Source organism: Scyliorhinus torazame, chromosome 1, assembly GCF_047496885.1.
Source record: "Scyliorhinus torazame isolate Kashiwa2021f chromosome 1, sScyTor2.1, whole genome shotgun sequence".
NCBI lineage: Eukaryota > Metazoa > Chordata > Chondrichthyes > Carcharhiniformes > Scyliorhinidae > Scyliorhinus > Scyliorhinus torazame.
In genome coordinates this window covers 425,212,184-425,239,563 of record NC_092707.1, presented here as the reverse complement: position 1 = coordinate 425,239,563, position 27,380 = coordinate 425,212,184, and the positions used below count along the sequence as shown (strand labels likewise).

At 49.6% G+C, this 27,380-nt stretch overlaps 1 protein-coding gene across 1 annotated transcript in view; it reads right to left on the bottom strand.

The window, feature by feature from the left end:
- Window positions 1-27,380, bottom strand: part of rpl7l1 (ribosomal protein L7-like 1) — a 110,855-nt gene that overhangs the window by 36,683 nt on the left and 46,792 nt on the right. The window contains exons 2-3 of the mRNA XM_072515525.1: window positions 15,353-15,461; window positions 1,907-2,070 (exon numbers count right to left, since the gene is read on the bottom strand). Of these exons, the coding sequence (XP_072371626.1) occupies window positions 1,907-2,070; window positions 15,353-15,461 (273 nt within the window). The remainder of the gene's footprint in view (window positions 1-1,906; window positions 2,071-15,352; window positions 15,462-27,380) is intronic.

Here is a 27,380-nt window from a genome sequence, read left to right as displayed (position 1 = left end):
GCCCAATTTTGCAGCCTATCTATATCCTGTTGTATTCTCTGACAATCTTCATCACTCCGCAACTCCTGCAATCTTAGTATCATCCGCAAAATGAGTATTTAGTGGTTTGGCTCCAGGGACGGGGGTCGGGGAGTTGCCATTCCGTGTGGCAGTGTCTCATTTTAGGTGTCTGGGGTGCAGGTGGCTCGGGACTGGGCAGGTGTTCGGAAGTTGAATTTCTCTGGCTTAGTGGGGAGGGTGAAGGCTGATTTGTTGAGTTGGGATAATCTCCCTTTGCCGTTGGCGGGCTGGGTACAGGCAGTGATGATGAACATTTTTCCACGATTTTTGTTTCCGTGCCTGCCAGTCCTTTTGTCCAAGGCGTTGTTCAAGCGGGTGGACAAGCTGATCTCTCGGTTTGTCTGGGCGGGGAAGGTGGCCAGGATAAGGAAGGTGGTGCTGCAGAGGGGACGGCAGTCAGGTGGGGGGGTGGGGTGATTTGATGTATTATTGTTGGCGGCGGATGCGGAGAAGGTACGGGGTTGGAATAGGGAGGCAGAGGCTTTGTGAGCAAGGATGGAGGCGGGTTTGTATAGGGGGTCAGGGTTGCAGACGCTGACAATGGCGCCGCTCCCATTGGCCCCAGGAGGTAGTCAGGAAGTCCGGTGGTGGCCACACTGGAGATTTAGAGGCAGTTCCTGAACATTTTAGGTTGGGAGCGGGGTCAAGGGTGATGCCGATCAGGAGAAATCACAGATTTGAGCTGGGGAGGATGAATGCGAGGTTCGGGGATGGGAGGAAAGGGCGATCAGGAAGATGAAGCATCAGTTTCTGGGTGGGCAGTTTGTGAGCTTGGAGGGCTTGAATGAGAAGTTTGGACTGGCACGTGAGGAGAGTTTCAGATACATGCAGGTGCAGGACTTTGTGAGGAAGGTCTTTCTGATCTTCCCGATAACGCCTGCCCCTTTGCTGTTGTTGGAGTTGCTGTCAGCGGGGACGTTGGAGAGAGGGGATGTTTTGGCGATCCATAGGAGGGTTTTGGAGAATGATAAGGTGTTCATTTAGGGGATTAAAGTTAGGTTGGCAAGAGGAGTATTTTAAGGTAGATAAGTCCCCTGGGTCGGATGGGATCTACCCCAGAATACGGAGGGAAGCCAGGGAGGAAATTACTGGGGCTTGACTGACATCTTTGGATCCTCACTGGCTACAGGGGATGTCCCGGAGGACTGGAGAATAGCCAATGTTGTTCCTCTGTTTAAGAAGGGTAGCAAGGATAATCCAGGGAACTACAGGCCGGTGAGCCTTACTTCAGTGGTAGGGAAATTACTGGAGAGAATTCTTCGAGACAGGATTTATTCCCATTTGGAAGCAAGTGGGTGTATTACCGAGAGGCAGTAAGGTTTTGTGAAGGGGAGGTCGTGTCTCACTAACTTGATAGAGTTTTTCGATGAAGTGACAAAGGTGACTGATGAGGGGAGGGTGGTGGATGTTGTTTATATGACTTCAGGAAAGCCATTGACAAGGTCCCTCATGGCAGACTGGTACAGAAGGTGATGTCACACGGGATTAGAGGTGAGTTGGCAAGAGTTGTTCTTTGTTCTTTGAGATGTGCGCTTGCAATCCCAGGGCAGACAAGGCTATGGACCAAGTGCTGGAAATGAGATTAGAATAATTAGGTGGGTGTTTTTGACCAGTGCAGATACGATTGGCCAAAGGGCGTGTTCTGTGCTGTACGATTCTATGACTAGTCCAGTGTCATTATCACTTCATCACGTTCTGACAGAAGAATTGTGATTTTTTTTCTTCTTCAAACACCTGGATCTTTAACTAACCCTGAAGGTCATATATTTAGATATGGTAGATGTTCGAGACGGGAATGTCAGAAATCCCCAAATGGCAGAGATTCCCATCCCTGTGTGATACTCACGGTCGGAGCCGCACTGCAAACACCAACTTCTGTCCCACAGGCACTTCCCTTTCACCTGGCTTCTTTGCCATTCGAACAAATCGCACTTCATCACGGTATTTCCGCCTCGAGTCCTTTATAAAATTCTCAATTCGTTTAAACCGAATCTGCTTCCCCCTCTGAAACTGAAATGATACAAATGCAACTCAAATCTGAATCGGTCTCAATGTACAAACAACAACTAGTTCAGCACCTACTCAAGAAGAATATTTTAAATATTAACCCATAAATCTCAATTAAAATTCATTAACATTATTTTGAAAGAATTAGTATGGTGCACATTCAGCCATATCCCATGAACTTCTGGCAACACTCCTCTCATAGAACACTCAGATTTGTGACTCTGCCCAGGATTCTCCCCTTACATCCGTTTGGCTACTTTCAGTGACAAGGCTTATTTGACATCTGACCTGAAAGACCAATGCAGCATCCCTTAATACTTTGCTCGTGTCGCACAATCTGACTCAGAGCTATGAGTGTTGCCATTAAACCAGAGAATCAGCTCATGACATTTTAGCCATCTTTATGTATGGGTAGAGTAGCATCGTGATTCGATGTTCCTGGGCTAATGACCCCGAGACACAAATTGAAATCCCACTGAGTCAGCTGGGAATTAAATTAAATCCAGAAACAAAAATCTAATACCAGTAATAGTGACAACACAATTGCTGAGTTGATTCACTAATGTCCTTTAGGAAAAGAAATGAGAGCATATAAGAGACCAGCAACGAACATAAAAAGTAATCCAAACGTCTTCTCAAGGAACAAAGGATGGTAAATGGACGATTTATGCATGGAGGCAGAGGGCAAGGGTGGCACGGTCGCACAGTGGTTAGCTCTGTGGCTTCACAGTGCCAGGGACCTGGGTTCGATTCCCGTCTTGGGTCACTGTCTGTGCGGAGGCTGAACGTTCTCCCCGTGTGTGCGTGGGTTTCCTCCGGGTGCTCCGGTTTCCTCCCACAAGTCCCGAAAGACATCTTGTTAGGTAATTTGGACATTCTGAATTCTCCCTCCGTGTACCCGAACAGGCGCCGGAATGTGGCGACTCGGGGATTTAGGGAAGTAACTTCATTGTGTAGTGTTAATGTAAGCCTACCTGTGACAATAAAGATTATTAAAATTAAGATACTAGTACTTTGTATCAGTGTTTACCAGAAAAGTGCTTCTGAAATCAGAACAAAGGAAGTGATGGCTGAGACACTCGATAGGCTACAAATTGATAAAGAGGAGTTTAACAAAGGCTGGCTGTACTGATGATTGATAAGTCACCAAGCACAGATCAGAAACATCAGAGGTTGCTGAGGGAAGTAACAGTGGAAATTGCAGAGGCCATAATCTGTCAATCCAATTGATACAGTGGTAAGTACAGCTACTTACAGCCTTGTTCAAAGAAACTATATTCAGGATAAAATTTAAGTCACTTGGGCGAATGTGGACCTGTTAAGGACAAATCGTGTTCAACTAACATGACTGGGCTTTATGAGGTTAACAGAGAGGGTTGATGAAGGTGATGTCCATGGACTTGCAAAAAGTTTGATAAAGAGTCACACAATCAGTGCATTTGCAAAGTTAACGCGCATGGAATAAAGGAGACGGTGATAGCATGGGTATGAAGTTGGTCGATGACTGGAAAAAGTCCGAATAGGGGAAGGTATATGATGAGATTTCCCAAGGGGTCAGTATTATGACCACTGCTTTTCTTGATCTATATCAGTGATCTAGATTGAAGTGTGCAAGGCACGATTTCAAAATGTGCAATGACAGAAGATTTTGAGGTATTGTGAACTGTAGGGACAATAGTGACAGACTTCAGCAGTCGTCTAGCAGAGCGGCGATGCTGATTGGCTGTTGCGGGGAAGATTTGCATCAGGCGGTCAGTGCTTCCAGAAAGTGGTTTGAGGAGGAGCTGTTGTCAAGGGACAGTTAAACCCCAAACACTACTTCAGCATTTGCCCCCCTCCCTCCTCCTCTAACCAAAAACAACATGCCACTGTGAGGGCCACAAGCAACAGAAAGAAAAAGGGAGAGAGAGAGCGAGAGAGAGAGGTGCACTAATAGAATTTATGCGGCATGGCGCTCGAGTGGCGAGGCTTTGGCTCGAGGGGCTTCAGCGAGTGGCGTCTCAGCAGAGTACAGGTAATCTCAGGTAACACCCTCTTAACGTTCCTCTTCAGTCATGGTGCAGTTGGGTTAGCAACGAGGGCAGTGATATGCTCCTCCTGCAGGATGTGGGAGCTCAGGGAGAATTCCATTGTCCCTGATGACTACACCTGTGGAAAATGGACCCGGCTGCAGCCCCTGGGAGGCCGCGTTAGGGAGCTGGATGCACTCAGGACCATCCGGGATGCTGAGCACTTTACAGATAAGAGTTTTACTGAGGCGGTCACACCCAAGGTGCAGGCAAAGAGTAGCTGGGTTTTCTTTCTGTATCTATTCATGGGATGTGGGCGTCGCTGACTCGACCAGCATTTACTGCCCATCCCCAATTGTCTTTTAGGGGGCAGTTAAGAGTTTGCTGTGGGTCTGGAGTCACATGTAGGCCAGACCAGGTTAGGACAGCAGATTTCCTTCCCTAAAGGACATTAAACCAGATGGGTTTTTACGACAATCAGCAATGGTTTCATGGTCATCATTAGACTTTTAATTCCAGATTTTTATTGAATTCCAATTCCACCATCTGCCCTGGTGGGATTCAAACCCGGGTCCCCAGAGCAATACCCTTGGTGTCTGGTTAACTAGTCCAGCGACAATAGCACTATGCCACCCCCTCCCCACAAGGGCTTGGATAGGTATGTAGGACTGGGATATTATACCATAACTGAGATGTGGCTAAGGGTGGGAAGGACTCGCAGCTTAATGTTCCAGGGTACAGGTGGGACAGCGGTGGAGGAAAGAGTGGAGGAGGAGTTGTATTTTTGATTAAGGAGAGCATCACGGCAGTAGTCAGAGATGAAATAACCGAGGGATCATCCAGCGAGGCTTTGTGGGTGGAACTAAGAAATAAGAAGGGGATGGTGACCTTATTGGGGTTGTACTATAGACCCCCAAATAGTCAACGGGAATTAGAAGAACAAATATGCAGAGAGATTGGGGAGACTTGCAGGAGTAATCGGGTTGTCATAGCAGGGGATTCTAATTTTCCGAACATAGACTGCGACTGTCAATGTTAATGGCTTAGATGCGGTGGAATTTGTTAAGTGTGTTCAGGAAAGTTTCCTCGGGCAGTAAGTGGAGGGTCCTACTGGGGAAAGGGCAAAATTGACCTACTCTTGGGAAATAGGGCAGGGCAAGTGACTGAGGTGACGGTGGGGGCTACTTTGGGACCAGTGACCATCGTTCTATTAATTTTAAAATAGTTTTGGAAAGGGACAAACTGGTCCACAGGTGCAAGTTCTAAATTGGGGCAAGGTGAATTTTGATGGAATTAGACAGAAGCTTGCAAGGATTGCTTGGAGTAGTTTGTTTGAGGGCAAAGGGACCTCCGAAAAGTGAAATAGCTAGAGTTCAGGGTCTATATGTTCCTGTCAGGGTGAAGGGAAAGGCTGGCAGGAGGGAACCCTAGATGACAAAATATTTTGTGCTTTTGGCCAGGAGAAAAAGGAGGCATGACTCAGGGACGAGCAGCTGGAATCAAGGGGACCCCTGGAGGGTGTACAGGGGATACAGGAGTATACTCAAGGAGGAAATCAGGAGGGCAAAAAGGGGGCACGAGGTAGCTTTGACCGAGAGGAATCAGGTGAATCCAAAGGGATTCTTTAAGTATATTAAAGGAAAAAGAATAACTAGAGAGAGAATAGGAATCCTCAAAGACCAAAGTGGACAGGGGCTCGGTTCTCAATGAATATTTCTCCTCTGTGAGGAAAGACATGAAGACTTGGGAACCTGGGAAGGTTAGTGGCGATATATTGGGGACAGATCGTATTACAGTAGAGGTGGTGATGGACGTATTAAAATGTATGAAGGTGGATAAATCTCCTGGCCCTGACCAGGTATATCCAAGAACACTGCGTGAGGCTAGAGAAGAAATTGCGGGAGCCCTGGCTGAGATATTTCCATCATCGTTAGCCATGGGTGAGATCCCCGAGGCATACCACTAGCCACTGATCGCCAACCAGAAAAACACCCATTTATCCCCACTCTTTGCTTTCTGTCAGTTAACCAATCCTTTATCCATGCTAATACATCACCCGTAACGCTGTGCACCTTTATCTTATGCAGCAGCCTTTTGTGTGGCACCTTATCGAATGCCTTCTGGAAATCCAGCTGCACCACATCCACCGGTTCCCATTGTCCACCGCGCTCGTAATGTCCTCAAAAAATTCCAGTAAATTAGTTATGCTGCGTCATCATCAGACTCTTAATCCCAGATTTTTTAAGGAATTCAAATTTCACCATCTGCCATGGTGGGAATGGTTGCCCTGGATCTCTGGAATACTAGCCCAGTGACAATACCACTGCGTCACCACCTTCATTAATTTGTGGTTAACTAAAAAAGTGAAAGCTAGCATCAAATTTAAAGAAAAAGTATAGAATTGTGCAAGCTGGGTGCAGGGCAGATGCTTGGATTGAGAACAAAAACAGCAAAGAATGACTAAAATATTAAGGAGGAAAGCTGTGATTTGATTGACTGGTAGAGAATCTGCACTCAATTTGAAAATAAAACATTGTTAAACTAATTAAACCTAATTAATTACTTAATCATAAGTAGAGAGGTATCTAAACCAGAGGCAGGAGATTACTGTATTTAGCATTTTAGATTTATAGGAGAAATCTAGTGCTAGGAAGCAGACAGTTAACAAACTTAATTTAAGTGTTCATTTTTAAATTAATTTATTAATTAGTTCTAGAAATGGCAATTAGAGGGATAAAATGCTTCACTTGTGAGATGTGGGAGATCCTTGAAGTTTCCAGCGTTCCGGTCAACTACATCTGCAGCAAGTGTAACCAATGGCAGCTCCTCACAGACCGCGTGGTTTGGTTGGAGCAGCAGTTGGATGCACTTAGGAGCATGCAGGTGGCGGAAAGCATCATAGATCGCAGTTATAGAGACCCAAGGTGCAGGCAGACAGATGGGTGACCGCTAGAAAGGGCAGGCAGTCAGTGCAAGAATCCTCTGTGGCTGTCCCCCTCTCTAACAAGTATACCGTTTTGGTTACTGTTGTTGGGGGGGGGCTATTAGGTGACAACAACAGCAGCAGCCAGAGCAGTGGCACCACGGCTCACTTTGTTGTGAAGCAGGGAGGGACAAAGCGTAAACGAGCGATAGTTACACAGGACTCTATAGTCAGCGGCACAGATAGGCGCTTACGTGGCTGTCAAAGACTCCAGGATGGTTTGTTGTCTCCCTGGTGCCAGGGTCCAAGATGTCTCTGAACAGGCAGGGGGCATCCTGAAGGGGGAGGGCAAACAGGCAGAGGTTGTTGTACATATTGGTGCTAACAACACAGGCAGGAAGAACAATAAGGTCCTGCAGCAGGAGTTCAGGGAGTTAGGTAGAACAGGATCTCAAGGGTTGTAATTTCAGGATTACTCCGTGTGCCACGTGCCAGTGAGGCTAGAAACAGAAAGATAGTACAGCTAAACACGAGGATAAAGTGGTGGTGTAGGAGGGAGGGTTTCAGAAGTCTGGACCATTGGGACCTCTTCCAGGGCAGGTTGGACCTGTACAAGGACAGGTTGCATCTAAACTGGAGGGGCACCAATATCCTGGCTCGGAGTTTTACAAGTGTCACACAGGAGCGTTCAGCCAGTGTGGCAGGGAGGTGGGAACCGGAGCAATAGGTCAGAACCTGAAATAACTGAGGGGGAACTGGAGAGTAGTGCCAGTAAGACTCAGAGGAAGAGCAGGCAGGGAAATATTGCTGAATACAGTGGGACTGGTGGTCTGAAATGCATTTGTTTCAATGCGAGAAGTATAACAGATAAAGCAGATGTGGGCATGGATTAGTACTTGGAACGATGATGTTGCTGTCATTACAGAGGCTTGGCTGAGGGAGGGACAGGATTGGCAGCTAAACTCATTTTTTTCAATTAAGGGACAATTTAGAGTGGGCAATCTACCCGGCACATCTTTTTGGGGGTGAGACCCACGCAGACACGGAGAGAATGTGTAAACTCCACACGGCTGGGAACAGACGAAGCCTGTGTGGAATATAAGGAAAGTAGGAAGGAACTTAAGCAAGGAGTCAGGAGGGCTAGAATACTGAAGGAGGCTAGAAAGTCATTGGCAAATAGGGTTAAGGAAAATCCCAAGGCTTTTTACACGTACATAAAAAGCAAGAGGGTAGCCAGGGAAAGGGTTGGCCCACTGAAGGATAGGCAAGGGAATCTGTGTGGAGCCAGAGGAAATGGGCGAGGTACTAAATGAATACTTTGCATCAGTATTCACCAAAGAGAAGGAATTGGTGGATGTTGTGTCTCGAGAAGAGTGTGTAGATAGCCTGGGTCACATTGAGATCCCAAAAAGAGGTGTTGGGCGTCTTGAAAAATATTAAGGTAGATAAGTCCCCAGGGCCTGATGGGATCTACGCCAGAATACTGAAGGAGGCTAGAGAGGAAATTGCTGAGGTCTTTACAGAAATCTTTGGATCCTCACTGTCTCCAGGTGATGTCCCAGAGGACTGGAGAATAGCCAATGTTGTTCCTCTGTTTAAGAAGGGTAGCAAAGATAATCCAGGGAACTACAGGCCGGTGAGCCTTACTTCAGTGGTAGGGAAACTACTGGAGAAATCTTCGAGACAGGATCTACTCCCATTTGGAAGCAAGTGGACATATTAGCGAGAGGCAGCATGGTTTTGTGAAGGGGAGGTCGTGTCTCACTAACTTGATAAGAGTTTTTCGAGGAGGTCACAAAGATGATTGATGCAGGTAGGGCAGTGGATGTTGTCTATATGGACTTCAGTAAGGCCTTTGACAAGGTCCCTCATGGTAGACTAGTACAAAAGGTGAAGTCACACGGGATCAGGGGTGAGCTGGCAAGATGGATACAGAACTGACTAGGTCATAGAAGGCAGAGAGTAGCAATGGAAGGGTGCTTTTCTAATTGGAGGGCTGTGACCAGTGGTGTTCCACAGGGATCAATGCTGGGACCTTTGCTGTTTGTAGTATATATAAATGATTGAGGAAAATGTAACTAGTCTGATTAGTAAGTTTTGCAGACGACACAAAGATTGGTAGAATTGTGGATAGTGATGAGGACTGTCAGAGGATACAGCAGGATTTAGATTGTTTGGAGACTTGGGCGGAGAGATGGCAGGTGGAGTTTAATCCGGACAAATGTGAGGTAATGCATTTTGGAAGGTTTAATGCAGTTAGGGAATATACAGTGAATGGTAGAACCCTCAAGAGTATTGACAGAGAGATCTAGGTGTACAGGTCCACAGGTCACTGAAAGGGGCAACACAGGTGGAGAAGGTAGTCAAGAAGGCATACGGCATGCTTGCCTTCATTGGCCGGGGCATTGAATATAAGAATTGGCAAGTCAGGGGCAGTACGGTAGCATTGTGGGTAGCACAATTGCTTCACAGCTCCAGGGTCCCAGGTTCGATTGCGGCTTGGGTCACTGTCTGTATGGAGTCTGCACATCCTCCCCGTGTGTGCGTGAGTTTCCTCCGGGTGCTCCGGTTTCCTCCCATAGTCCAAAGATGTGCAGGTTAGGTGGATTGGCCATGATAAATTGCCCTTAGTGTCCAAAATTGCCCTTAGTGTTGGGTGGGGTTACTGGGTTATGGGGATAGGGTGGAGGTGTTGACCTTGGGTAGGGTGCTCTTTCCAAGAGCCGGTGCAGACTCGATGGGCCGACTGGCCTCCTTCGGCACTGTAAATTCTATGTATGCTGCAGCTGTATAGAACCTTAGTTAGGCCACACTTGGAGTATAATGTTCAATTCTGGTCGCCACATTACCAGAAGGATGTGGAGGCTTTAGAGAGGGTGCAGAAGAGATTTATCAGGATGTTGCCTGTGTTATGAGCCAGGGTTTAGAGAACTCCAAACTATATCATGGAGATCACCTGACCCACGACTTTTATTAGATTGTGGTATGGGGAGCACACGGCCCACTCTACAGGTTTGGTGCAGCTGAACTCTAAAAGTAATTTTTAAAGCAAAACAATGTTTATACTGTTAACCTTTTAAAAACATAGTGAACATCTTAGCAACCATCAATTCAAATACACCCCCAAAGAATACAACACGCCTAGTAATCCTTAAACTTTCCTTTTACCATCCAAACGACAAAAATTATTTTTACAGAAGCATATCAGGTTTAAATTCTATACTGAGAGCAGTTATCACTCTGAATTCACCAAATGATCGAGAGACAGTCTTTAGATTGCAGAGAGATCAAAATTACACCGTCTTTGGCTGGCTGCAGCTCCAACACTAAAACAAAACCAAAAAACAGACACACTCAAGCTTTTCCTCAAAGTTAAACTAAAAAGCAGAACAAGAGCTCTGCTCCACCCACACTCTGACATCACTGCAGCCACTTGGGCAGACAAACATTTCATAAAGTGAGATTCCCATGACACCTGGTATGGAGGGCATTAGATATGAGCAGAGGTTGAATAAACTCGGTTTGCTCTCACTGAAACGACGGAAGTTGAGGGGCGGCCTGATAGAGGTCTACAAAATTGGGATAGTCACAGACTTTTTCCCAGGGTAGAGGGGTCAATTATTAGGGGGCATAGGTTTAAGGTGAGAGGGGCAAGGTTTAGAGGAGATGTACGAGGCAAGTTTTTTTACACAGAGGGTAGTGGGTGCCTGGAACTCGCTACCGGAGGAGGTGGTGGAAGCAGGGACGATAGTGACATTTAAGGGGCATCTTGACAAATACATGAATAGGATGGGAATAGAGGGATACGGACCTCGGAAGTGTAGAAGATTTTAGTTTAGACGGGCAGCATGGTCGGCACGGGCTTGGAGGGCCGAAGGGCCTGTTCCTGTGCTGTACTTTTCTTTGCTCTTTGACAGTGACCTGGACCCAGGATCGAAACCCGGCACTCGACGTCGTGAGACAGCAGTGCTAACCACTGCACCACCGTGCTGCCCTGGGGGTGGCGCGGAGCGTGGAGGGAGAGGAAACGGGCGAGGTACTAAATGAGTACATTGCATCTGCATTCACCAAAGAGAAAGACTTGGTGGATGATGAGTCTGGGTAAGGATGTGTAGATAGTCTGGAGATTATAGAAGTTACAGTGCAGAAGGAGGCCATTGGGCCATCGTGTCTGCACCGGCCCTCAGAAAGAGCACCCTACTTAAACCCACACCTCCACCCTATCCCCGTAACCCCACCTAATCTTTATGGACACTAAGGGCAAATTAGCACGGCCAATCCACCTAAGCTGCACATTTTTGGACTTGGAAGGAAACCGGAGCACCCGGAGGAAACACACACAGACACGGAGGACGTACATACTCCACGCAATCACCTGAGGTTGGAATCTAACAGAGGTCCCTCCAGCTGTGAGGAAGCAGTGCTAACCACTGTGCCATCCCTACTGTTGGGCTTCTTGAAAAACATGAAGGTAGATATGTCACCAAGGCCTGATGGGATATACGGTGCGAAGGCATTGTTTAGAAGAGATGCGCGAGGGAAGTTTTTTTTACAAAGTGGGTAGTGGGTGCCTGGAACTCGCTGCCGGAGGAGGTAGTGGAAGCAGGGACGATAGTGACGTTTAAGGGGCATCTTGACAAATACATGAATAGGATGGGAATAGAGGGATACGGACCCAGGAAGTGTAGAAGGTTTTAGTTTAGACGGCAGTAAGGTCAGCGCAGGTTTGCAGGGCCGAAGGGCCTGTTCCTGTGCTGTACTTTTCTTTGTTCCTTGATTGGAGTACAGGAGCAGGGCTATCTTGCTTGTTACACAGGACCTTGGTGAGGCTACACCTGGAATATTGTGTGTAGTTTTGGTCGAGGGACAGTTAGATTACGAGAGAAAGGTAGCTAAAAATATAAATACAGATCGTAAGAATTTCTATAACTGTTTAAAAAGAGTTGACAAACTGAGCATTAGTTCTACAGGAAATGAGTCTGGGGAATTAATGGAAAATAATGAGATGGCACATGAATTGAACCAGCAGTTTGCACAATTAGACGATACAAGCAACACTCCAAAATTAGCTGGAAATCAGGAACTAGGAGGGAGGAAAACAAAACAATTACAGAGAAGTGGTACTGAACAAATTGTTGGAGCTATGGGCTGACAAGTCCCTGAAGCCTGACAAACTTCATCCTAACTTCTTAAAAGTGGCTAGTGCGCTAGTTGAGGCATTGGTCTGAATTTTCCAAAATGTCTCTGGATGATGGTTCCATTAGAATGAAACATTGCAAATGTAACCCCTTTATTCAAAAAGGGAAGGAGACAGAAAACAGGAACTTCTAGGCCAGTTAACTAACATCTATTGTAGGGAAAATATCAGAAGTTATTATCAAAGACGTTATATCAGGGTACTTAGAAAACCTGATGGTAATCAGACAGAATCAACATGGTTTTGTGCAAGGGAAATCGTATTTAACCAACTTATTCAAGTTCTTTGAAGAAGTAACATGTGCTGTGGATAAAGGGGAACCGGTTGGATGTACTGTATTTAGCTTTCCAGAAGGCATTTGATGAAGTGCCACATCAAAGGTTATTGCAGAAAATAGAAGCTCATGGTGCAAGGTTGTAACTTATTAGCATGGTTAGAAGATTGACTATCCAACAGGAAAGAAAGCAGGGTTATTTTCTGCTGTAATGAATGGTGGGCCACAAGATTCAGTGCTGGGTCTCAACCTTTGCCAATTTAGAGAAACGACTTGGATGAGGGACTGAAGATATGGTTGCTAAATTTGCTGACAACACAAAGATAGGCAGGGAAGTGAGTTGTGAAGACGACATAATGGGACTATAAAGGATATAGAAAGGCTAAGTGAGTAGCAAAATCTGGCAAATGGAGTATAATGTGAGAAAATGTCAAGTTGTCCATTTTGGCGGAAGGAATAAAAATGTTTCTCTAAAAGGTGAGACTGCGGAGCTCTGTGATGCAGAGGGATCTGGGTGTCCTAGTGCATCCATCACAAAATGTTGGTATGCAGGTACAGCAAGTAATTCAGAAATCAAACAGAAAGTTATTATTTATTGTGAGGGGATCTAAATACAAAAGGGAAATTATGCTTCAGTTGCACATCGGGGGTACTGTGCAACTGTGTACAGTATAAGTCTCCTAATTTAAGCAATAATGGAAATGCGTTGGTTGGAACGGGCAGATTATCTTACGATGGAAGGTTGAACAGGCTCGGCTTGTATCCACTGGAATTTAGAAGAGGAAGATGCAACTTGATTGAAACATGAAAGATCCTGAGGTTTCTAGACAAGGTGGATCAGGGCAGCACGGTAGCACAAGTGGCTAGCACTGTGGCTTCACAGCACCAGGGTCCCAGGTTCAATTCCCTGCTGGGTCACTGTCTGTGCGGAGTCTGCACGTTCTCCCCGTGTCTGCGTGGGTTTCCTCCGGGTGCTCCGGTTTCCTCCCACAGTCCAAAGATGTGCAGGTTAGGTGGATTGGCCACGCTAAATTGTCCTTAGTGACCAAAAAAAGGTTAGGAGGGGGTCATTGGGTTACGGGGATAGGGTGGAAGTGAGGGCTTAAGTGGGTCGGTGCAGACTCGATGGGCCGAATGGCCTCCTTCTGCACTGTATGTTCTATGTTCTATGATCAGGAAGGGATGTTTCCTCTTGTGGAAGAATCTGGGAGGGGTCACTGCCTGGAGGGGCGGGGGGCACAGTAGCACAGTGGTTAGCACTGTTGCTTCACAGCTTCAGGGTCCCAGGTTCGAATCCTGGCTCGGGTTACTGTCTGTGCGGAGTCTGCACGTTCTCCCCGTGTCTGCGTGGGTTTCCTCCGGGTGCTCCGGTTTCCTCCCACAAGTCCCGAAAGACGTGCCTGTTAGGTGAATTGGACATTCTGAATTCTCCCTGTGTGTACCCAAACAGGTGCCGGAGTGTGGCGACTAGGGGCTTGTCACAGTAACTTCATTGCAGTGTTAATGTAAGCCTACAAGTGACAATATTAACGGATCATCCATTTAAGACAGGTGAGGAGAATGTTTTTCTCTCAAAGGGCGCGAGTTTCTGGAACTCTTCCTCAAAGGGTGGCAGACGCAATCTTTGAATATCTTTAAGGCAGAGCTGGATAGATTTGTGGTAAGCAAGACGATGAAACGTTATTTTATTGAATGGTGGAGCAGGCTCGAGGGGCCAGATGACCCACTCCTCTTCATTCGCAGGTTTGGATGTAACCAAAGAGAAACATGAGGAAAATATTTCGTACACAATGAGTGGTTAGAATCTGGAGTACACTGGTCGTGTGGAGGCAGATTCAATCATGACTTTTAAATTATCTTGGCTAGTTACTCAAAGAGAATGTGTTTCTGTCCATGGAGAAGTGGCAGTAGGGTTGGCCGAGTTGCTTTTGCACGTACGCACACAAGGGGCTAAATGTCCTCCTTCACTGTCATTATTCTGTGATTCTATTCTATGTTCCTGACAGGTCTCACCTACTTGTGATTTCAATGTGGTTGTTTCTTAATTGATTCTGAAATGGCTCAGCAAGGCAGTCAGCGATATTTAAAGTGGGTCAACATCATCTTCACAAGAGTGATTAAAGAGAAGTAAATGTTGGTCTTACTGTGATTCCCATAAAGATCTTCAGATAATACACGTGGAAAAATCAGGGAAGATTGTGAGCTGGACTGCAATACGGCCACAGGTATTCAGCCCCTCCCCGGTTTGGAGATCAGTCTGTTTCTAGAAGGAGCATTGGGAAATGAAGTCTGCCAGGTGAACAGGATGATGGGAGGAACAGCGGAGGATTGATGGGACATGGGCAAGCTCTTTAAAAGAGAGGACAGGCGGATGGGCAGAATGGTCCTTTGTGCTGAAATTTCTAGAATTCTACGAAAAAGTAAAATTAGTGTAAAAGGTTTCCGCCCACGAAGCATGGGATACGTTGGGTTGGAAGAGACCATTAAATCTTTCAGCTGCACAGGATGTCATCATTCGTCAAGACACTGAAAAACTGGATAACAACAGGGCTGTAAATTGGCCACGTGCAGCTCGAACAGGGGGGGGGGTTGAGGGAAGCACCAGCATAAGGGGGGTGGGAGAACCCGTGCGAGGGGAGGGCAAGAGACGGAGCCAGTGGGGTAGTAGCCAGAGGTATGCTGGAGAAGGGGCGGGTTCTGAAGGGGGGAGAGAAAGCAGAAACACTGATGGATGGATGGGCTGATAGAGAGAGATTTAAGGAGGGACAAACAAGAGAGGGAGACGGGCCAAGATGCAGAAAGGCTTCGAGGCAGCAAGGTGCAGTAGTGACAAAGCGAGGTGGACCTTATAAAGTAACCTGCGCCCTCAAAGCGTTTCATACCTTTCGCTTTTCCTCCAATGCTCGCTTGGCCTGTGTGGCTTTAATGGCTTGGTAAGCTTTCCTCTTCTTCAGTAGGTTCTCTGGCACACGTGCGAGCTTCCTCTTCTCCCTGAAAAATACAGAGCATCATCACACACAGCAGGTTTATCGGCAAAACTAGAACCTGGAACTAAAGCTATTTAAATAAATGGGAAGAGGGTTGAAGACACAGGATGTGCTCAAGATTCCAGAGGCTGCAATAGTTCCCAAATGATTTGGGATCCTCAAGGAAATCTGGAACTCGGGCACTTTTTGCAGGAAATGTCTGTGTAGTGCTCCACATGTTTCTCAGCCTTCCACAGGGCAGCAGTCCCCATTATCACACCCGGCGCTACTGCACGGCCAACTCCAGCCCACACACCCGTCACAAAACCAGTGAATTAACCAATAATTCTCAGAAAACTACCCAATGCCTTTGACCCTTGTCTGCCCAAAAATCACTCAGATTTGTAACTGGAAACACGATTACTGTTTATTTATAACAAGACCCACCGTGAAATATGAAATAAATACAACTGGCTAACGACAAGCTAATACCCAACACCCACTTTCACTTGCCCCCACCAGACAGACAGACAGACACACACAGACAGACACACACACAGACAGACACACACACAGACAGACACACACACAGACAGACAGACACACAGACAGACACACACAGACAGACACACACAGACAGACACACACACACACACAGACAGACACACACACAGACAGACACACACACACACACACAGACATACACACACACACACAGACAGACAGACAGACATAGACACAGACACACACAGACAGACACAGACAGACACACACACAGACAGACACACACACAGACACACACACACATACAGACACACACATACAGACACACACATACAGACACACACATACAGACACACACATACAGACACACACACACACATACAGACACACACACATAGACACATAGACACACACATACAGACACACAAGTGGACAGATGAAAGAATCTTTGTTCCAGTTTGGTTTTCACACACGCGCGCGCAGACACGCGCGCGCAGACACGCGCGCGCAGACACGCGCGCGCAGACACGCGCGCGCAGACACACCCACGCAGACACACCCACGCAGACACACCCACGCAGACACACCCACGCAGACACACCCACGCAGACACACCCACGCAGACACACCCACGCAGACACACACACACGCAGACACACACACACGCAGACACACACACACGCAGACACACACACACGCAGACACACACACACGCAGACACACACACACGCAGACACACACACACGCAGACACACACACGCAGACACACACACGCAGACAGACACACGCAGACAGACACACGCAGACAGACACACAGGCAGACAGACACACAGGCAGACAGACACACACACACGCAGACACACACACACGCAGACACACACACGCAGACAGACACACGCAGACAGACACACGCAGACACACACACGCAGACACACACACGCAGACAGACACACGCAGACAGACACACGCAGACAGACACACACACAGACACACAGGCAGACAGACACACACACAGACAGACACATAGACACACACACACAGACAGACACACAAGTGGACAGATGAAAGAATCTTTGTTCCCGTTTGGTTTTCCCAGACTTTACTTCCCAGAAAGCTGGAAGTTTGCTGCCTGCAATGATCTCGATAGATTCACTCATTCAGGGGCTTTGCTGTTTAAAAATTACTAACTCACAACTTTTCTGGAGGCCAAACTTCACATCAAACTTTGCTCTCAGTTCATGGTTTGTCTTCAGGCATTTGGGAATACAGCACTCCGCAGGGTTTCTGGAGAGAGTCAACCCTCACAGTGGCCTTCTGGAGAAAGCTATGCCTGGATCTTTCTGTAAGAAGTCTTACAACATCAGGTTAAAGTCCAACAGGTTTGTTTCAAATCACTAGCTTTCGGAGCGCTGCTCCTTCCTCAGGTGAATGAAACATATATATATATATATATATATATATATAGACAGATTCAAAGATGCCAGACAATGCTTAGAATGCGAGCATTCTATATATATATATGTTTCTGGAACATACCTCTGCATTCACCTGAGGAAGGAGCAGCGCTCCGAAAGCTAGTGACATCGAAACAAACCTGTTGGACTTTAACCTGGTGTTGTAAGACTTCTTACTGTGCTCACCCCGGTCCAACGCCGGCATCTCCATATCATGGAACTTTCTGGGGAGTGTTAGCTGGATCTCTCTGGGGAGAGTTAGCCGGATCTCTCTGGGGAGAGTTAGCTGGATCTCTCTGGGGAGAACGTTAGCTGGATCTCTCTGGAGAGAGTTAGCCGGATCTCTCTGGAGAGAGTTAGCCGGATCTCTCTGGAGAGAGTTAGCCGGATCTCTCTGGAGAGAGTTAGCCGGATCTCTCTGGGGAGAGTTAGCCGGATCTCTCTGGAGTGAGTTAGCCGGATCTCTCTGGGGGGAGTTAGCCGGATCTCTCTGGGGAGAGTTAGCCGGATCTCTCTGGGGAGAGTTAGCCGGATCTCTCTGGGGAGAGTTAGCCGGATCTCTCTGGGGAGAGTTAGCCGGATCTCTCTGGGGAGAGTTAGCCGGATCTCTCTGGGGAGAGTTAGCCGGATCTCTCTGGGGAGAGTTAGCCGGATCTCTCTGGGGAGAGTTAGCTGGATCTCTCTGGGGAGAGTTAGCTGGATCTCTCTGGAGAGAGTTAGCTGGATCTCTCTGGAGTGAGTTAGCTCCTGGATCTCTCTGGGGAGAGTTAGCTGGATCTCTCTGGGGAGAGTTAGCCGGATCTCTCTGGGGAGAGTTAGCTGGATCTCTCTGGGGAGAGTTAGCTGGATCTCTCTGGGGAGAGTTAGCTGGATCGCTCTGGAGTGAGTTAGCTGGATCTCTCTGGGGAGAGTTAGCTGGATCTCTCTGGGGAGAGTTAGCTGGATCTCTCTGGAGAGAGTTAGCTGGATCTCTCTGGGGAGAGTTAGCTGGATCTCTCTGGGGAGAGTTAGCTGGATCTATCTGTAAGAAGTGTTACAACACCAGGTTAAAGTCTAACAGGTTTGGCGACTTCCGGTGATGGCGGGCAGGAGGCAGCCGCACACTGGAGGGCTCCCACTCGGGAATAGACATTTTGGGGTTTTAACGCCCAGTCCCAGTGACAACGGAGGCTGAACAAGATGGAAGAAGGCACAGGGAGGGGAATTGTCCAAGCTTGGGAAAAAAACGACCATGGAAAAGGGGATTGATGAAAGTCCGCCGGTGAGTGGAAAAGTCAGCGCAGGAACTGTAAGGAAAGTGGAGGCTGGAGCACCAGGGGAGGCCGCATCGCTCACAGCAGAAGAAATGACCAAAGTGATGGTTGTGGAACTTGAAAAACAGTTCACAAAGCACATGAAGCGATGAAGAAGGAGATGGGGGCGGTATTGAAAGTGCTGGTGGAGGAGGCGATTGCCCCGGTGAGGGCGGCGGTATCAAGCGCAGCGGCGGAGGTGCGGGAGCAAGGTGAGACACTGAAGGAAGTGGAAGAGGTATTATCGCAGCACAGCGACCAACTCGCCTCGATGGGGAAGGAGCTGTGGAGGGTGAGAGAGACCAACAAGGGTCTGCGAGCCAAAATGGAAGACCTGGAAAACAGATCCAGGCGACGGAATTTGAGGATCGTGGGTCTGACCGAAGGGGTGGAAGGCCCGAGGCCAACTGAGTATTTTGCCGCGATGTTGGCGGAGCTTTGGGGGAGGGGGACGATCCCTCTCGATACGAACTGGATCGGGCTCATCGGTCGTGGAGGCCTGTACCAAAGGCGAGTGAGCCGCCAAGAGCAGTGACTCTGTGTTTCCGTAGGTACAGCGTGAAGGGGAAAGTCCTGTGCTGGGCAAAGCAGAAGCGGGTGGTGCAGTGGGCTGGAGCTGGTATACGTGTATACCAGGACTTTACGGTGGAGCTGGCGAGGAGGTGGGCTGCCTTCAGCCGGGTGAAGAAGGCGCTGTACATCAGCAAGGTGCAGTGTGGCATAGTATAACATACATAGAACATAGAAAATACAGCACAGAACAGGCCCTTCGGCCCACGATGTTGTGCCGAACCTTTGTCCTAGATTAATCATAGATTATCATTGAATTTACAGTGCAGAAGGAGGCCATTCGGCCCTTTGAGTCTGCACCGGCTCTTGGAAAGAGCACCCTACCCAAACTCAACACCTTCACCCAACACCAAGGGCAATTTGGACATTAAGGGCAATTTATCATTGGCCAATTCACCTAACCCACACATCTTTGGATTGTGGGAGGAAACCGGAGCACCCGGAGGAAACCCACGCAGACACGGGGAGGACCAGCTAAGTTGAGGGTAACCTACAAATCCAAGGACTTTTATTTTGGGACGGCGGAAGTGATGGAGGAGTTTGCGAAGGCAGAAGGACTGTGGCAGAATTGAGAAATGGGACCCCGAGCGGGTCTGGTACCGGTGTACCCTCATGTAACTTTATTTTGTCACTGCGTGGTGGTGTATGTACTAAATGAGTTGACACTGTATATTTGCACAAGGGAAGAGTTGGGACTTTCATTTGCAATGATGGTTCTTTGGGGCTTGGGTGTGTATGCGGGGGTTGTGCTGAAGGGGATTTCTTGGTTTTCCTGGGAGTGGACAAGGGGGAAAGAGACCCGGGCGGGGGCCTCCACGCTGGCCGGGGCGGGGGCCTCCACGCTGGCAGGGGCAGGGGTGGACTATAAGAACGTAAGAACTAGGAACAGGAGTAGGCTATTTGGCCCCTCGAGCCTGCTCTGCCATTCAATGAGATCATGGCTGATCTTTGTGGACTCGGCTCCACTCTCCGGCCCAAACACCATAACCCTTAATCCCTTTATTCTACAAAAAACTATCTATCTTTATCTGAAAAACATTTAATGAAGGAGCCTCGACTGCTTCACTGGGCAAGGAATTCCAGAGATTCACAACCCTTTGGGTGAAGATGTTCCTCCTAAACTCAGTCCTAAATCTACTTCCCCTTATTTTGAGGCTATGCCCCCTAGTTCTGCTTTCCCCGACCAGTGGAAACAACCTGCCCGCATCTATCCTATCTGTTCCCTTCATAATTTTATGTTTCAATAAGATCCCCCCGCATCCTTCTAAATTCCAATGAGTACAGTCCCAGTCTACTCAACCTCTCGTCATAATCTAATCCCCTCAACTCTGGGATCAACCTAGTGAATCTCCTCTGCACTCCCTCCAGTGCCAACATGTCCTTTCTCAGGTAAGGAGACCAAAACTGAACACAATACTCCAGATGTGGCCTCACCAACACCCTGTACAATTGCAGCATATCCTCCCTAGTCTTGAACTCCATCCCTCTAGCAACGAAAGACAAAACTCGATTAGCCTTCTTAATCACCTGTTGCACCTGCACACCAACTTTTTGAGACTTGTGTACCAGCACACCCAGGTCCCTCTGCACAGCAGCATGTTTTAACATCTTACCGTTTAAATAATAATCCATTCTGCTCTTATTCCTCCCAAAATGGATAGCCTCACACTTGGCAACATTGAATTCCATCTGCCAGACCCTAGCCCATTCACCTAACCTATCCAAATCCTTCTGCAGACTTCCGGTATCCTCTGCACTTTTTGCTTTACCACTCATCTTAGTGTCGTCTGCAAACTTCGACACATTGCACTTGGTCCCCAACTCCAAATCGTCTATGTAAATTGTGAACAACTGCGGGCCCAACACTGATCCTTGAGGGACCCCACTAGTTACAGGTTGCCAACCAGAGAAACACCCATTTATCCCCACTCTCTCTCTGCTTTCTGTTACTTAACCAATCCTCTACCCATGCTACAACTTTACCCTCAATGCCATGCATCTTTAGTTTATGCAGCAACCTTTTGTGTGGCACCTTGTCAAAAGCTTTCTGGAAATCCAGATATACCACATCCATTGGCTCCCCGTTATCTACTGCACTGGTAACGTCCTCAAAAAATTGTACCAAATTAGTCAGACACGACCTAGCCTTTGTGAATCCATGCTGCGTCTGCCCAATGGGACAATTTCCCTCCAGGTGCCCCGCTATTTCCTCCTTAATGATAGATTCCAGCATTTTCCCTACAACCGAAGTTAAGCTTACCGGCCTATAATTACCCGCTTTCTGCCGGCCTTTTTTCGCGAAAGGTTGGTTCCTATATATGTCAACGGTGACCAGGGGCGATTCCTGATCCCTTTTTCTGTTTTCCTCCTTGGGAGGGTTAGTTTTATTTGATGCTTATATTGTCAGATGGGCCGTTGTTTCGGGGTTAGTGAGGATGGGATCGTTGTTGTTGGTCGGGGGATTGACATTGTATTCGTTACCGTTTGTTGGTGGGGGGGTAAATTCTGAAGAAAATGTGAAAATGGAGAATAAAAATATTTTTCAAACAAAAAAAAGTCCAACAGGTTTGTTTAAAATCACTCCGAAAGCTTCGAAAGCTAGTGATTTGAAACAAACCTGTTGGCCTTTAATCTGGTGCTGCAAGACCTCTTACTGTGCCCACCCCAGTCCAACGCCGGCATCTCCACATCGTGGGTTTTTCTGGAGAGTTAGCTGGATATTTCCGGGGCCGGGGCGGGAGGAGAGGTTAACTGGATCTTTTCACTGTGCTTCCAGAATCAACACTCAGACCCAATCCAAACCTTGGATCTTCAAAAAACAACCCAGTGGAAGGGAATCCAATCAGCCCCCTGGTCTCCGTCTTTTGGACAATCCACTGGTTACCAGTTAATCAATCGAACGCAGTCACAACCCCACCGGCATGTCTGCAGCTTCTGTTTAACAAGCACAAGCCTCCGGATTCTTCCTGCGTGAAAGGCAGAGGCTGCGGCCTTAAAGGGACATGTCCCTCCATCACCCGGGTTTGAAATATCACGGCAAAAATAAAAGAGTGGAAATAAGGGGAAAAGGCGGCAAAACACTTGCTTCCCTCAGTACTGACCCTCTGACAGTGCAGCACTCCCTCAGTACTGACCCTCTGACAGTGTGGCACTCCCTCAGTACTGACCCTCTGACAATGCAGCACTCCCTCAGTACTGACCCTCTGACAGTGCAGCACTCCCTCAGTACTGACCCTCTGACAGTGCAGCACTCCCTCAGTACTGACCCTCTGACAGTGCAGCGCTCCCTCAGTACTGACCCTCTGACAGTGCGGCACTCCCTCAGTACTGACCCTCTGACAGTGCAGCACTCCCTCAGTACTGACCCTCTGACAGTGCGGCACTCCCTCAGTATTGACACTCGGACAGTGCAGCGCTCCCTCAGTACTGACCCTCTGACAGTGCGGCACTCCCTCAGTACTGACCCTCTGACAGTGCGGCACTCCCTCAGTACCGACACTCGGACAGTGCAGCACTCCCTCAGTACTGACCCTCTGACAGTGCAGCACTCCCTCAGTACTGACCCTCTGACAGTGCAGTACTCCCTCAGTACTGACCCTCTGACAGTGCGTCACTCCCTCAGTACTGACACTCGGACAGTGCGGCGCTCCCTCAGTACTGACCCTCTGACAGTGCGGCGCTCCCTCAGTACTGACCCTCTGACAGTGTGGCACTCCCTCAGTACTGACCCTCTGACAGTGCGGCACTCCCTCAGTACTGACCCTCTGACAGTGCGGCACTCCCTCAGTACTGACCCTCTGACAGTGCGGCACTCCCTCAGTACTGACCCTCTGACAGTGCACCGCTCCCTCAGTACTGACCCTCTGACAGTGCAGCGCTCCCTCAGTACTGACACTCGGACAGTGCAGCGCTCCCTCAGTACTGACCCTCTGACAGTGCCGCACTCCCTCAGTACTGACCCTCTGACAGTGCAGCACTCCCTCAGTACTGACCCTCTGACAGTGCCGCACTCCCTCAGTACTGACCCTCTGACTGTGCAGCACTCCCTCAGTACTGACCCTCTGACAGAGCAGCACTCCCTCAGTACTGACCCTCTGACAGTGCCGCACTCCCTCAGTACTGACCCTCTGACAGTGCGGCACTCCCTCAGTACTGACCCTCTCACAGTGCGGCACTCCCTCAGTACTGACCCTCTGACAGTGCAGCACTCCCTCAGTACTGACCCTCTGACAGTGCAGCACTCCCTCAGTACTGACCCTCTGACAGTGCAGCACTCCCTCAGTACTAACCCTCTGACAGTGCGGCACTCCCTCAGTACTGACCTTCTGACAGTGCGGCACTCCCTCAGTACTGACCCTCTGACAGTGCAGCACTCCCTCAGTACTGACCCTCTGACAGTGCGGAGCTCCCTCAGTACTGACCCTCTGACAGTGCGGCACTCCCTCAGTACTGACCCTCTGACAGTGCGGCACTCCCTCAGTACTGACCCTCTGACAGTGCAGCATTCCCTCAGTACTGACCCTCTGACAGTGCGGCACTCCCTCAGTACTGACCTTCTGACAGTGCGGCACTCCCTCAGTACTGACCCTCTGACAGTGCAGCACTCCCTCAGTACTGACCCTCTGACAGTGCGGAGCTCCCTCAGTACTGACCCTCTGACAGTGCGGCACTCCCTCAGTACTGACCCTCTGACAGTGCAGCATTCCCTCAGTACTGACCCTCTGACAGTGCGGCACTCCCTCAGTACTGACCTTCTGACAGTGCGGCACTCCCTCAGTACTGACCCTCTGACAGTGCAGTACTCCCTCAGTACTGACCCTCTGACAGTGCAGCACTCCCTCAGTACTGACCCTCTGACAGTGCAGCACTCCCTCAGTACTGACCCTCTGACAGTGCAGCACTCCCTCAGTACTGACCCTCTGACAGTGCAGCACTCCCTCAGTACTAACCCTCTGACAGTGCGGCACTCCCAAAGTACTGACCTTCTGAAAGTGCGGCACTCCCTCAGTACTGACCCTCTGACAGTGCAGCACTCCCTCAGTACTGACCCTCTGACAGTGCGGCACTCCCTCAGTACTGACCCTCTGACAGTGCAGCATTCCCTCAGTACTGACCCTCTGACAGTGCGGCGCTCCCTCAGTACTGACCTTCTGACAGTGCGGTACTCCCTCAGTACTGACCCTCTGACAGTGCGGCACTCCGTCAGTACTGACCTTCTGACAGTGCGGCACTCCCTCAGTACTGACCCTCTGACAGTGCAGCACTCCCTCAGTACTGACCCTCTGACAGTGCAGCACTCCCTCAGTACTGACCCTCTGACAGTGCAGCACTCCCTCAGTACTGACCCTCTGACAGTGCGGCACTCCCTCAGTACTGACCCTCTGACAGTGCGGCACTCCCTCAGTACTGACCTCTGACAGTGCGGCTCTCCCTCAGTACTGACCCTCTGACAGTGCGGCACTCCCTCAGTACTGACCCTCTGACAGTGCGGCACTCCCTCAGTACTGACCCTCTGACAGTGCGGCACTCCCTCAGTACTGACCCTCTGACAGTGCGGCACTCCCTCAGTACTGACCCTCTGACAGTGCAGCACTCCCTCAGTACTGACTCTCTGACAGTGCGGCACTCCCTCAGTACTGACCCTCTGACAGTGCGGCACTCCCTCAGTACTGACTCTCTGACAGTGCAGCACACCCTCAGTACTGACCCTCTGACAGTGCGGCACTCCCTCAGTACTGACCCTCTGACAGTGCGGCACTCCCTCAGTACTGACCCTCTGACAGTGCGGCACTCCCTCAGTACTGACCCTCTGACAGTGCAGCACTCCCTCAGTACTGACCCTCTGACAGTGCGGCACTCCCTCAGTACTGACCCTCTGACAGTGCAGCACTCCCTCAGTACTGACCCTCTGACAGTGCGGCACTCCCTCAGTACTGACTCTCTGACAGTGCAGCACTCCCTCAGTACTGACTCTCTGACAGTGCAGCACTCCCTCAGCACTGACCCTCTGACAGTGCAGCAGTCCCTCAGGACTGACCCTCTGACAGTGCGGCACTCCCTCAGTACTGACCCTCTGACAGTGCGGCACTCCCTCAGTACTGACCCTCTGACAGTGCGGCACTCCCTCAGTACTGACCCTCTGACAATGCAGCACTCCCTCAGTACTGACCCTCTGACAGTGCGACACTCCCTCAGTACTGACCCTCTGACAGTGCGGAGCTCCCTCAGTACTGACCCACTGACAGTGCGGCACTCCCTCAGTACTGACCCTCTGACAGTGCAGCGCTCCCTCAGTACTGACCCTCTGACAGTGCGGCACTCCCTCAGTACTGACCCTCTGACAGGGCAGCACTCCCTCAGTACTGATCCTCTGACAGTGCAGCACTCCCTCAGTACTGACCCTCTGACAGTGCGACACTCCCTCAGTACTGACCCTCTGACAGTGCGGAGCTCCCTCAGTACTGACCCTCTGACAGTGCAGCACTCCCTCAGTACTGACCCTCTGACAGTGCGGATCTCCCTCAGTACTGACCCACTGACAGTGCGGCACTCCCTCAGTACTGACCCTCTGACAGTGCAGCGCTCCCTCAGTACTGACCCACTGACAGTGCGGCACTCCCTCAGTACTGACCCTCTGACAGTGCAGCACTCCCTCAGTACTGACCCTCTGACAGTGCGGATCTCCCTCAGTACTGACCCTCTGACAGTGCGGATCTCCCTCAGTACTGACCCACTGACAGTGCAGCACTCCCTCAGTACTGACCCTCTGACAGTGCGGATCTCCCTCAGTACTGACCCTCTGACAGTGCAGCACTCCCTCAGTACTGACCCTCTGACAGTGCGGCGCTCCCTCAGTACTGATCCTCTGACAGTGCAGCACTCCCTCAGTACTGACCCTCTGACAGTGCGGCATTCCCTCAGTACTGACCCACTGACAGTGCAGCACTCCCTCAGTACTGACCCTCTGACAGTGCGGATCTCCCTCAGTACTGACCCTCTGACAGTACGGCGCTCCCTCAGTACTGATCCTCTGACAGTGCAGCACTCCCTCAGTACTGACCCCGTGACAGTGCGGCACTCCCTCAGTTCTGACCCTCTGACAGTGCGGCACTCCCTCAGTCCTGACCCTCTGACAGTGCAGCACTCCCTCAGTACTGACCCTCTGACAGTGCAGCACTCCCTCAGTACTGACCCTCTGACAGTGCAGCACTCCCACAGTACTGACCCTCTGACAGTGCGGCACTCCCTCAGTACTGACCCTCTGACAGTGCAGCACTCCCTCAGTACTGACCCTCTGACAGTGCAGCACTCCCTCAGTACTGACCCTCTGTCAGTGCAGCACTCCCTCAGTACTGACCCTCTGACAGTGCAGCACTCCCTCAGTACTGACCCTCTGACAGTGCTGCACTCCCACAGTACTGACCCTCTGACAATGCGGCACTCCCTCAGTACTGACCCTCTGACAGTGCAGCACTCCCTCAGTACTGACCCTCTGACAGTGCTGCACTCCCACAGTACTGACCCTCTGACAATGCGGCACTCCCTCAGTACTGACCCTCTGACAGTGCAGCACTCCCTCAGTACTGACCCTCTGACAGTGCAGCATTCCCTCAGTACTGACCCTCTGACAGTGCAGCACTCCCTCAGTACTGACCCTCTGACAGTGCAGCACTCCCACAGTACTGACCCTCTGACAATGCGGCACTCCCTCAGTACTGACCCTCTGACAGTGCAGCACTCCCTCAGTACTGACCCTCTGACAGTGCAGCATTCCCTCAGTACTGACCCTCTGACAGTGCAGCACTCCCTCAGTACTGACCCTCTGACTGTCGCACTCCCTCAGTACTGACCCTCTGACAGTGCGGCACTCCCTCAGCACTGACCCTCTGACAGTGCAGCACTCCCTCAGTACTGACCCTCTGACAGTGCGACACTCCCTCAATACTGACCCTCTGACAGTGCAGCAGTCCCTCAGTACTGACCCTCTGACAGTGCTGCACTCCCTCAGTACTGACCCTCTGACAGTGCGGCACTCCCTCAGTACTGACCCTCTGACAGTGCAGTACTCCCTCAGTACTGACTCTCCGACAGTGCGCCACTCCCTCAGTACTGATCCTCTGACAG